The sequence below is a fragment of the Leopardus geoffroyi genome, chromosome E2, assembly GCF_018350155.1.
Source record: "Leopardus geoffroyi isolate Oge1 chromosome E2, O.geoffroyi_Oge1_pat1.0, whole genome shotgun sequence".
NCBI lineage: Eukaryota > Metazoa > Chordata > Mammalia > Carnivora > Felidae > Leopardus > Leopardus geoffroyi.
Window position 1 is genome coordinate 23,379,411 of NC_059335.1, and position 13,243 is coordinate 23,392,653.

Here is a 13,243-nt window from a genome sequence, read left to right on the forward strand (position 1 = left end):
TAGGGGAAGATCTTTGCAAATCAGATATCTGATTAGAGATTGTCAAAATATATAAAGAGTTCATACAACTCAAAATATATAAAGAGTTCATACAACTCAGTAGCAACAAAATAAACAACCTGATTAAAAAATGGGCGGGGGGGGGGGTGCCTGGGTGGTTCAGTCAGTTAAGTGATTCTTCGTTTAGGCTCAGGTCATGATCTCATGGTTAGTGAGGCAGAGCCCCACATCGAGCTCTGCGCTGACAGCACAGAGCCTGCTTGGGATTCTTTCTCTCCCCTCTCCCACTTGCTTTCATTCTCTCTCTCTCTCTCTCTAAAAATAAACATTTTTTAAAAAATGGGCAGAGGATCTGAATAGAAATTTTTCCAAAGAAGACACACAAATGTCAACAGGCACATGAAAATGTGCTCAACATCACTAATAATCAGGAAAATGCAAATCAAAACCACAATGAGGTATCATGTCACACCTGTTAGAATGGTTATTATCAAAAAGATAAGGTATATAACAAATGCTGGTGAGGACGTAGAGAAAAGGGAATCCTTGTGCACTGTTGGTGGGAATGTAACTTGATATAGTCACTATGGAAAACAGTGTGGAGGTGTCTCAATAATTTAAAAATAGAACTACCATATGATCCAACAATGCAACTTCTGGGTATATATCAAAGGGAAATGAAAACAGGATTTAAAGAGATATGGGCCCTCCCATGTTCATTATAGGAACATTCACTATAGTCAAGATATGGAAACAACCTAAATGTCTGTTAGTGGATAAATGGATAAAGAAGATATGGTACATACATTGAATTGAATATTATTCAGCCATGAGAAAGAAGGAAATCCTGCCATTTGGAACAACAACAACAACAACAACAATCCAGAAGGCATTATGATCAGTGAAATAATTCAGATAGAGAAAGTCAAATGCTATATGATCTCACTTATATATTGAATGTAAAGACTTGGAATTCATAGAAACACAGAGTAGAGTGGTGGTTACCAGGGGTTACTGGGGTTGTGGGAGATGGGGAGATGTCAGTCAAAGGCTCCGAACTTCCAGTTCTAAGATGAATAAGTTCTGGGGATCTAGCACACAGCATGGTGATTGTAGTTAACAATGTATTATACATCTGAAAGTTGGCAAGAAACTAGATTGTGTTCCCACCACAAAAAAAGAAATAATTCTATGGTGTGATTGGGGTGTTAGCTAACACTATGGTGGTAATCAAGTTGCAATATATAAGTATATCAAGTTAATACACTGTACACCTTAAATTTACATGTTATATGTCAATTATACCTCAATAAGGCAGAAGAAAATGATGTGACTTTGGGTAGGTCATCTTTTATTTTTCACCGTTTTAAAAAAACATTTTAACGTTTATTTATTTTTTGAGAGACAGAAAATGAGTGCAGTAGGTGCAGAGAGAGAGGGAGTCACAGAATCCGAAGCAGGCTCCAGGTTCTGAGCTGTCAGCACAGAGCCCGACATGGGGCTCGGACTCACAAACCCTGAGATCATGACCTGAGCTGAAGTCGGACCGACTGAGCCACCCAGGTGCCCCTCATTTGTCATCTTTGAATCTCAGTTTCTTCCGGCATAAAATGGAAGGAGTTATTTTTATTGTTATCATGGACATTTCATAGCACTTACTGTATGCCAGGCATGGTTCTCTGCACTTTACACATATTAGTCCAATTCATCCTTAAGATAACCCTTTGGGGATAAACACTATTATTATCTTCATTTCATAGAATGAAAACTGAGGCATACACAGAGGCTATATATAACTCATTTTAGGGCTTACAGCTTGTGAGTATTAGAACTAGGATTAAACCCAGAGTCTTGTAAAGGCTCCTTCCCTCTTTTTTTTTCCATCCTCACCTACTTTTAACCAATTCAAAGGGCTGTTGTGATATTAAGTGCATTATTCCATGTAAAGAACTCAAACACATGGGGTGTAGTAGCTACTCTGGAAGCATCCACCCTTACCATGAGGGTTGTTGCTGGGGTGAGCCCAGTGCCAGACCTATGGCTAGCCAAGTCAGAGTAACCCCTGAGGAGGCCAGTTCCAGTGCTGAGAGTACCACAGAGTCCCTAGGGCAATATGGATGGCCAAGACTTAGACCCTGAGAAGGGTCCAGGAGGAAGCGTTCAGTGTGCTGTGGACCTAGAGAGAGGAACACAAATGAGTCAGCAGGAATTGAAGGAATATGTCAGATAAAACAATACTAGCAAGCCTGGTGTTTAGCATGTGGGGCCCCTTGTAGGTACTGTTACACATATTAGTACATTTACTCCTTCTAGGTGGCATCATTACCACCTCCATTTTACAGGTGAGAAAACTAAAGCATAGAGGAGTCAGGAAACTCGCCAAGGTCCCAGGGCCCATGCACAGCACAGAAAAACTTCATTTACTTAATATTTAAATTAACTCATTTTGACCTAAGTAAAAGTTTTTTTCACTAGAGTCATTGGAGAATCACTAAGGAGACAAAATAAATACCATGAAAAGAAAATTATATTATTAAATCTTCCACATGCTGATTCAAGTAACCAAGGGCTTTGAAGTCAAGGCCTATTCTCTTAAAAGGAAGGTTAGCAAGTGTTAGGAATTAACGATATATTAGCACCAAACTGGGACTTTCTCATTGGTGTAATCAGAAGGATTGAAAGAAAATTAAGAAGGAAATAATTTTCTCACCATGTGATAGAAAGTGATTTAAGGACCCATCCCTGAATCCCCTAAAATCTCACTTAGGAAAACTGGTAGTGGTTAAGAGCTCTCAAAAGCCAGACTACCCCCTTTCACCCGTTGTTGGCTATCTAGTCCTGGGCACATAATCCCTCTAAACATTGGTTTCCTCATTGGAAAATAGCTGTTACCTCATAGGGATATTGACTATAAATGAAAAAATGAAGGTAAAGCACAAAATCTAATACATAGTAAATGCTTAATACACATAAGTCATTACCATTATCACTCTGATTGTTAAGCTTTAACCAAAAATCCCCGGCCTTTTTAAAATTTATTTTTTACTTCGATGGTGCTAATAATCATCATTATAGTACACACATGGTGGCCACTATTTGCCTGGCTCTAGGTTTTATAAGTACATAAAACCTATTATATACAATATATATGTATACACCCTAACATATATCTTTATATATATGTATTACATTATATATGCACATATGTTAAGAATTACTATTTTCCCTAAACTATGATGACAACTTATTCTTATCCCTAGGTTCCTACAGATTAAGTTTTTACTCTGAGGGACCCAAAGTCGACTCGCGGGACGACTCCTGCGGGCCTGCTTTGCGCAGACACCAGGTTACACACCAAAAGATGTTGGGGAGGACAGATTGGGCGGCACCCACACCTTCCCGCCCGGCTCCGCCCCGCCCCCTTCCGCTCTTAGCGTAAGCTCGTAGCCCCGCCTCTGACGCAGCGCCTTTCCTGGCTCTGTACCCCCACCTCTCCGGGGAGCCACCGTTGAGGCCGGCGCGCTGACGTCACGGATCGCGCGCCTCCTGTGCTTCCTCGCGCCTGCGCCGCGGCGAAAGGTCGTCCCTGTGACCGGCTCGGCGTTTGGAGCAGCTGTCGCCATGTTGTCGGTGGCCGCCCGTTCGGGCCCGTTCGCGCCCGTCCTATCGGCCACGTCCCGCGGGGTGGCGGGCGCGTTGCGGCCTCTGGTGCAGGCTTCAGTGCCCGCCACCTCGGAGCCGCCAGTGCTGGACGTGAAGCGGCCCTTCCTGTGCCGGGAGTCGCTGAGTGGCCAGGCCGCGAGCCGGCCTTTGGTCGCCTCCGTGGGCCTCAATGGTGAGCCGGGCTGAGGGGTACCCCCGTTCTCGCTCCCTCCGGCCCTCGACCCATGGCGCAGCTCAGGAGGGCGGGGAAATGGAGCGGAGCCCCTTTGGGGGATTAAGTTGCCTTGCTGGGTCGACCTTGGGCAAGCTTCTACACCTCCTGGGTCTCTGCCCTCACCTGTGCGCGGACGCGGCTAGATTGGGCGATCTCAAGTGACCTCCAGCTCTCGCTTTGCGGGCCTCTGTTTCCGTTGGCGACCAGTCTCCCTAAACCACAGGCTAATCTTGTACGTCATAGGTTAAGTTCAAGAACTCTGAATGCCGACTGTTTCCAGCAAAGTCTGACAGATTTTGCTGCTTACAGGTCGTTTGGGCAAATTTCTGAATGTTTTTCCTCACCAGTGAAATGGATGAATGATTATACCAATTACGTAGGTAATGTCATGAGGTTTAGATGGAAAAATTCTACTTAAAGCCATTAGCACATTTGGGGGCATTTTATTATACATGTTGAAAAAATAAGAACTATTAATATTTGGGACCTTGTCCTGCTCACCGCCACCTAAACCGTCTAATGCTCTTGTCTTTCATGCATCCCTCTCAACAGCAACAGCAGCAAAACAATAACACAAGCCCCAAGGTCATTAATGATGTGGAGTATCGGCAATGTTTTGCTGGGCCAGAGGGTTTTTACACTGTAATCAGTTTTTTGTTTTTTTTTTAATTTTTTTTTTCAACGTTTATTTATTTTTGGGACAGAGAGAGACAGAGCATGAACGGGGGAGGGGCAGAGAGAGAGGGAGACACAGAATCGGAAACAGGCTCCAGGCTCTGAGCCATCAGCCCAGAGCCCGACGCGGGGCTCGAACTCACGGACCGCGAGATCGTGACCTGGCTGAAGTCGGACGCTTAACCGACTGCGCCACCCAGGCGCCCCTACACTGTAATCAGTTTGATGCTCAAGAAGAGCCACAAGCAGAGGTTGGTGATATTCCCATTTTACAGGTAGAAAACAAACTACAAGAAGTGAAGTGACTTACACAAGGATAAACTTTGTGTATGTGATAGAACATGGATTTGAAAGATTGATTTAGCCATGAACCAGATCCTGCACTATCTTTTGTGCCATGTCTTTTTTTTTTTTTTTTTTTTTATGCTCTGTATTGGAAATCCTCAAATGGCAACCTGTGTGCCATTGTACCTGTCGTGTTCCCAACCTGCACAGTCTTAAAAGGAAGATTTTTTGCGTGTTTTAAAATGTTGGAATCTGGCAACACTGAACTTGTTTCACCATGAGAAAAGTGCTGTGCACTGGCTGCCCTCTTAGTTGGAGCAATCACTCTTCCAGGTCATCACAGTTCTCACCAGACCTCCTCCATTGCGTTATCTGCCTGCCTGGCCCCACTGACAGTGACACTTGCCCTGCAAGCTAAGTTATTACCCTCACTCTCTAGTTTTCCTTCATTCACCCTGTTCTCTTTACTTTAAAATAATCCTCCCACTCAGTTTTCCACATTTCCATCTTACCAAATCAATCTCCGTTCAGGGTCAGGTCAATAAAATTTTATATTTGCTGATTCCTTTATTTTTATGGTACGTAACACTTCCAACTATTGGATTTCCTGGTGATTCCTCTGACCTTGAGCTTGAGGCATAGAGAAGAATCTTTATTTTTCTGTTTCCTACAACCTCAGATTTTGCAGTGCAGGCTGGTGGTGAATGAATAAAACGGTGGTTTTTGTTGTTGTTGTTTGGGGGCACCAGTGGGTTTTGGAGACACTGTTCAGGGCGTGAGCAGAGTACACCAGCCCATCCCAAGCCTATTCTTTGGATCTGGAGGTAAGAAACAATAAAGGAGGAAAATTTCAACAGCAAATGCAAAAAGCATCTTTGGAATTTGTCTAGTGACTAAAGGGTTTCTTCTAAAAATTAGAGGCTTACCTGACTTTCCCAAGAACAGGTAAATGATACAGAACCGTAAGGCAAACTTTTTCTATAATAATGCCTTCAGCTTGTAGTTTCAGTTCATGTTGTAATCTGTCTAGATGGTTTGTAGGAAGATAGTTCTGAGGGTGTGAAATGGGAGGGTTGGATCAGAAGATCCATGAGGTGAGAGGAAGATTTCCAAAGCACATCAGAGTTCATCTTAAGAAAGAAAAACCTGTTTTTTGTTATAGTCTCTTAAATTTTCTCTGTTTCCAGAAGTATCTGGTTTTGCTTGAGTTTAGAACTAAATCTAGCTAGCATCTTTGTTGCTAAAGTCACACCTAATACAGTTAATGTAAATTATTTAGAAATGCTTTTGCAATATGGCAGTTAAATTTCCCAAAATATTCATGGTGGTACAATATACAATAGTACAGTATTGTATTGTACTATTGTACTGAAGTGTAACCTGCTAGGTAGAGTGGCAGTAGACAGCTGGATTTCTTTCACCACCAAATCTCTGGATGAGAATGTCAAAACCATTCTGTTTAATGTTCCTGTACATTTGCTTGTCTACTGTTATATGGTTAAAGATTGTAGACACTGTTTTTAATGTAGAAGTATGGACTTTGATTCCTTCATCTTTTAGGTATGATACACATTTTCCTTTGTAATTCCAGAGAATACCAAAGGAAGGTAATTCATACTTGATCCCAAACCCCAGTCTACACTGTTAGGTTAGCATTAGGTAGAAGTAGGGTAGTATATGATGTAATGTCACTTTGCTATAGTTGTAAATATTAGGTAGTCACTACCCTTGTCCTGGTCCCAGAAAAGTACATAGAGTGATTTTGATAGGTTTCACCATTGTTTGGGAATACAGCTGGCCCTTGAACAACATGGATTTGAACTGTGCAGGTCCACTTATATGTGGATTGTTGTTTTTTTTTTTTTTTATAAATATGGTATACTGCTGCAAATGTATTTTTTATGGTTTTCTTAATATTTTCTTTTCCCTAGCTTACTTTATTATAAGAATTTATTATAAGAATTATATATATGAGATATATAACATACAGATTATGTGTTAATCCCACTGCATATGGGATCAGTGCCCCTAATCTCCACGTTCAAGGCTGACTTACAGCTTCCATTGTTACTGACTTTGAGAACCATGTGAAAAGTGTGGTCATGTTCTTTATTGTAATACTCAAGGAAGTATATTAGGATGAGACAGCCTGGTAGGCTGCAACTTACATGAAATTGCATTTTATAAGTACATTTTTCTTTTTGAAACAACACAGTTTTTAAGTGAGGAATTTTTAATGTCCCTTTTATAAAAAAAGAAACCTTGTGACAAATTTCCTAAAATGCGTATACAACTTGCAAAGAGATTTGCTTCCTGAAACATACTTAAAAGTGATGCCAGTAAGTTAATTTTTTTGTAAGATATTTTAAAATAGTATGGACAAAAGGTCATAATCTGTTTAGTTTAAAAACTACTTACATCCAAAGTACTACATAACATCCAAAGTACTACATAAATAGTAATTAGTTAGCATTCATTTGACACAAAGATCTGGCCAGTCTGCAGTAGTAGTGTCTCAGTTGAGAAATCCACAGCACTGAAAAAGAAAGATAATGCCCTTATTCTTATAGAAGTTACTGCCCTTCACTGAAGAGGGGGATATATGAAAATTTGTCTTTTATCCTGTACTAAGTTGAAATAATTGGCTCTTTTGGAGATTTCATTTGATAGTTGTGTATTTTGACAAGGATGTCCTTTTCTGCCCATTGGTGGCTTTACTTGAAGTTAAAGTAATACTGATTTATACTCCAGAGTCTAAAATAGAAAATCTCTTCATTTTCTGCAACTAAAGTTATACTAACAGTTCACAGAATGTTTATGGTAATAAGTATTTATGAATTTTTAGCAGTTCTACTGAACTTTCAGAGAGTAAGTAGATAGTAATGTGAAGTTAGACATTTGGTTTAATAAGATGATCACAAATCACCTTTTTTTTAATGTTTATTTTGTGCACGAGAGAGAGAGAGAGAGAGAGAGAGAGAGAGAGAGGGAGGGAGGGAGGGAGGGAGAGAGAACGTGGGTGGGGGAGGGGCAGAGAGAGAGGGAGAGCGAAAATCTCAAGCAGGCTCCTGAAATCAGGAGTCAGACGCTTAACTGACCGAGCTACCCAGGAGCCCCACAAATCAACTTATTGGGTGGACTTGATGAGTTTCACGGTCCCTTGTAATCCAGAGAATATGGGAGGTAGTTAACATAGTTGTATGTCTTGTCATGTTGAATTTTGGGGATTTTAAAATATTGCTGTTTACAGTACTATTTAACTTTTTAGATTTGATGCACTAAATCGTTAGAAATTCTGAATCAACTGTGTTCAATCAGGAAGAACTCAGTTTACGCATATTACCCTGTGATTTCATACCAGTATGATAGATAGTGATTGACTTCCATTTCTTTTTCAATATTTTCTATGCAGACACTGCCAACCTGACCATTTCTGGCATTAGTGCTATATTTCACATTTTTATAACTTGATTTTTGCTTATGAATTCACAAAGGTTATTTCCTGATGTATACTTCTTTCAGGGTACTCATCTAATTGTTTTTTTAACTTTCTGTTTATCTTGCAGTCCCTGCTTCTGTTCGTTATTCCCACACAGACATCAGAGTGCCTGACTTCTCTGACTATCGACGCACCGAAGTGTTAGATGGTACAAAGTCTTCAAAAGAGAGCAGTGAGGCTAGAAAAGGTTTCTCCTATTTGATAACTGCAACAACTAGTATAGGTGTTGCATATGCTGCCAAGAATGTCGTCTCCCAGTTTGTTTCCAGCATGAGTGCTTCTGCTGATGTGTTGGCCATGTCGAAAATCGAAATCAAGCTATCCGATATTCCAGAAGGCAAGAACATGGCTTTCAAATGGAGAGGAAAACCGCTGTTTGTGCGTCATAGAACCAAGAAGGAAATTGAGCAGGAAGCTGCAGTTGAAGTGTCCCAGTTGAGGGACCCACAGCATGATTTAGATCGAGTAAAGAAACCTGAATGGGTTATCCTGATAGGTGTTTGCACTCATCTTGGTTGTGTACCCATTGCAAATGCAGGAGATTTTGGTGGTTATTACTGCCCTTGCCATGGGTCACACTATGATGCTTCTGGCAGGATCAGGAAGGGGCCTGCACCTCTCAATCTTGAAGTTCCCTCATATGAGTTCACCGGTGATGACATGGTGATTGTTGGTTAGAGATCTGGACTCAAGTCCAAGCTTCCTTTCAGTCGTCTTGTCACCTCAGAAGACCTATGAGCAAGCCTTCTATACTTAAGTGGGTTGATTTGTAATATTTAAGAATTGCTGATAATGTATTTGCAAACATTTATGTGAAGTAAATTGAATTTAATGTTGAATGCTTTCAAGCGTTCACCTAATAAAGCCAGTTAAACATTATTAAGTTCAAAGACTTAAAAGGTGCAGTGTCTTTGATAGTTAATTCTAATTAAAAATTACCGACTTACGTACATATTTGTGAAATCTGTAATTGACTTTCTCCTTCATCTTCCTTCTTTATGTTAGTGTCAACAGATTCTGCAGAGCTAATGGTTAGACTGAGGTAAAATTAGCTGGTCATTTCCAAGTCCTGGGAGATGTTTATGGCATTGGCAGAAACAGTAGTATCCAGGTTTCCCTTTTGTTCTTTTACACATGAGTCCTGGCTGTGTGTGTCGTGCCACACGTGCCCCCCAGCCCCCGGTCTATATGATGATGTTGAATGTAATCTCTGGGAGAATCCTAAATGGGGTGTTAGCAGCTCTGAGGGTTTAGCCCCAGCTCTAGCTAGCTGTTTTCCTGCTAGGAAATTTTATTTTTCACTTACGGGAATAAGTTAGTAATTAGAATTCTTTAGTTTTAAGAGGCAGTGGTGGGATAGTATCTGAGACAAGCTTTCCAAAATGGGAGTGCCACTGTTAACTCCTTCATCTTGTGTTCCCATTGCTTCTGCATCCACCCTATCTAGAGACAAAAGGGGAGTAGTGTATCTGAGACTACTGTAAAGGATTCTGCTGGTTTTGTTTCTGCAATGATAACATGTTGAGTTGTTTTCCTTCAGTTCGATACACAGTCCCCACTTTTCACCGTGATATGAAGGTGGTGGGCACAGGAAGACATCAGAATTGACACCCTCTTCTTTCTGCCTTCTGCCTTCAATTACACAGCTGAAATAAGACAGATCTGATATTCTCCCTGGGAACTAGGAGTAGGCTTTGACCCTTGTTGAGAATCACAGCTACTTTGATAAGTTTGCCATTTGGCAGTAAGTCAGTAATATACCACTGGGTCTTTGATCACACGTGCATTTGTAAGAAAGCAAAGTAAATTCAGTGGTTAGATCTTCCAAAGGGAGCTGGTCATCCAGGATTCCAGTCTTTAAAACAGTAGCTAAGTGTATCAAAAAGAAAACTTTTTGTTTATGAGCAGATATTTGGTTCATTTCTCTACCATACCTTTACCATTCTAGAAAGAAAATTAGCATGGGTGATAAATGGGGCTAATAAATAATAGTATTTTATGTTCTGGTATCTAGGTGTAAACGTGAGACAAAAAGTGCCAAATATTGCTAATTTACTAAAAGTAGTGAAATTATATCATTAAGTATAAACAATATGGGTGTGTAGTATTTGATGTTAATATTTGGAGCATCTTGCATGAAGTCCGTGCCCCTCCCCCCACTCCCAACCATGAGGCCATGAGAAATTGGTATGTATTTGTTGGGATATTTTGCATATCGTTGTAGTGAAGATTCCTTTTTTTCCTAATATATATGGGGAAGATCATCTTACACATGCTGCTTTTTCATGGTGCCAGTTGTCCACAACTTACTGTTTAAAGCTACACCCATATATTTACTATAAGCTGACAAAATTTGAAGTTGAATTGTTAAGTTCCTACTTTATGTTTAAAATGGCAGCAGGAGCTGTTCATCACTTCCTCAAGATACGCTAATGTAGAAACTGGTATATATTTTACATTCATAAAATTCTTACTTGGATGGGATGATAAGTAAAAATGCCAGGTTTTAATTTGAAGGTGAATTATTAAGCCTGGAATGGAAACCTCAAAGCATTATTAAATGAATCCTTAGACCCCAGTGAATCTGAGTGACTTTTGGGGGGGGTGGTGTTTGTCTTCATGTGTGAAAGTTAAAGGAATTTTGTTCCTTTGGACATAACTGAAGCTGCTGAGCTTTTAATATATCCATGTGTGGGTTGTGTGAGTTGGGGGCATGGTGTAGTAGAAGTACTGGACTAGAATTTAGGCTTTTAATTCTGGCTTAGCCATTTCCTAGCCATGGAACTATGGGCCTGTCACTTAACTTCTTTTGGACATTTTTTCCCCCATCTGTAAATTTGGAATGGTTGAACTAGATTTCTAAGAGTTCTCTGACCTTTTAGGATCTCTGACACCCCCCCCCCCTCCGCCCTAGTAACGGGAATGGGTTTTCTTAAATAAGCATTTGTTGTGTTCTCAGTATTTGGTATTGCAACAAAGACACCCAAGCTGCTAAAAGCAGCATTTTATCAGCTGAGCCAACCTTTTACAATAGTGGTTGGTCAACCTGGGACAGCACTACTATTCTAGGGGGTGTTTGTGGCCATTATGTGATTGTCCCAGTGATGGAGCATGCTGCTGGTATTGGGGTGGAGGGATGCGGGAGTGGGAACACGAAATGTTCACTTGTGAGGGAAACGCAGGTCCACGAGCTAAAAGAATACTGTGCTGCCAAAAATATCAACAACACTTCACTGAAGCAAAATGCTCATACCCTATTATTACCCCCTCCCACCCTGAAGTGACACCTCAAAATATTTCATTTTTCCATATTTGAAATGCCAGAATAACTGCACTAGTGGCTCCCAGCCTGTGGAGGACAAAATAGAAAGTTTGCAGGTTCCTAAATGTATTGCAGGTGTTCTGTGCTGGAATTGCTGGATTTGGTGGCTCAGTATGGCTTTTGTGATATTTTGACTAATAACGATAAACTTAAATTCCACTCTTCCATTTATTTTTTTTTTTTAACGTTTATTTATTTCTGAGACAGAGACAGAGCATGAACGGGGGAGGGTCAGAGAGAGAGGGAGACACAGAATCTGAAACAGGCTCCAGGCTCTGAGCAGTCAGCACAGAGCCCGACGCAGGGCTCGAACTCACATACCGCGAGATCGTGACCTGAGCCGAAGTCGGACGCTCAACCGACTGAGCCACCCAGGCGCCCCTGCACTCTTCCATTTATTTTTTAAAGAAGGCTTGGTTCCACAAGTGATAGGACAAGTAAAATTACTTCACTACTTTGCTAAGTGGGTAGAGCAGACTTAATGTTAGCTTTTTGATTGTTTCAGTGAAACAAAATTCTGGATATTAGGGGGAAATGACTTAAAAAAAGAAGAAATTTGACCAGTTGGCATCCTGACATCAGATCATTAACACATACTTATTTTTACTGGGAATGAAGACTGGGACAGTGTTGAGATTAAATGCCTTTTTATTATGCTTTAAGCAAAGTGGTTATAGAAAATAACCTTTCAAAGAACTTAACATTGTTTGTTAATGTCAATTTACTTTGGTCTTTCTGAGAATAACTTTGTAAAATCTAGCTGACTCAAAACTGAGTGTGTAGAGGCATCTGTCCTTATTTGATATATATGGTTTAGGATCAGAATGTGCTATTAGTACTCTAATTTTTCTGAATAATGTGAATATACTATATTTTTCATAAGTCATTCTTCATTCCCACACTGCTAAAACTGACATTTTCTATATTTTCATGTCATTTAAGTACATTTTATATATTAACACAAAATAAATGTGCATATTTTTCAGAATGATATTCTTGGCCCAGTGTTCTAACACTTACCTTGTCATCTGTTTGCTAATGACTCCCCTACATCACTTCCCTGAGCCTCATACTCATGTTCAACCATTTAAACCGGTTATTTGTGCATAGATATTCCACTAATACCTTAAACTTAAAATGTCCAAAAGGAAAGGAAGTCCTGTCTGTTTTCCATAAGACATCTCCTTTATTGTTGGTGGCCTTCCTAGCTAGCCAGTAATCTAGCTGGCAGTAAAAACCTCTAGTCCCCTCTGCCTCCCTTTCCATTCCCCCCTGCCCCCAGCCTGAATCCCCAAACCCTGCTAATTGTACCTACTTAGTAAAATAGGTCCATTCCTGTCTCTGCAGCTTGTAACATCCTAATAGGGGCAAACTTTGGGCACTCCTAGCCACTAGGTAAAGTGTACTTCTGTGTAGGATTTCATTTAATCCTCAAAAAATCCTGTTGGCTGGGTAATGTTGCTATTCCTAGTTTTACTGGTACTGAAACAGGCACATCATCATACTGCCAGTAAGTTAGTGGAAGTGAAATTTTAGTTTCACCCAGGGAGTCTTAGTGCAGAGTCTATAGTCCTGATCACTATCC

General features: G+C 40.5%; 1 protein-coding gene across 1 annotated transcript; it reads left to right on the forward strand.

Annotated features, from left to right (window-relative positions):
* Nucleotides 1-3,544: 3,544 nt before the first annotated feature.
* On the forward strand, nt 3,545-9,287 carry LOC123579083 (cytochrome b-c1 complex subunit Rieske, mitochondrial). The gene is made up of 2 exons (XM_045442622.1): nt 3,545-3,835; nt 8,404-9,287. Exons 1-2 carry the CDS (start codon nt 3,622-3,624, stop codon nt 9,012-9,014), a joined length of 825 nt encoding a protein of 274 aa, XP_045298578.1. The 5' UTR covers nt 3,545-3,621; the 3' UTR covers nt 9,015-9,287.
* Nucleotides 9,288-13,243: the final 3,956 nt, after the last annotated feature.

Excerpts from the sequence above, each read along its gene's own strand:
- LOC123579083 (XM_045442622.1), top strand. The coding sequence starts at position 3,622 with ATGTTGTCGGTGGCCGCCCGTTCGGGCCCGTTCGCGCCCGTCCTATCG. Across the intron at positions 3,836-8,403 it reads CGCCTCCGTGGGCCTCAATG|TCCCTGCTTCTGTTCGTTAT; the intron begins GTGAGCCGGGCT and ends TTTATCTTGCAG.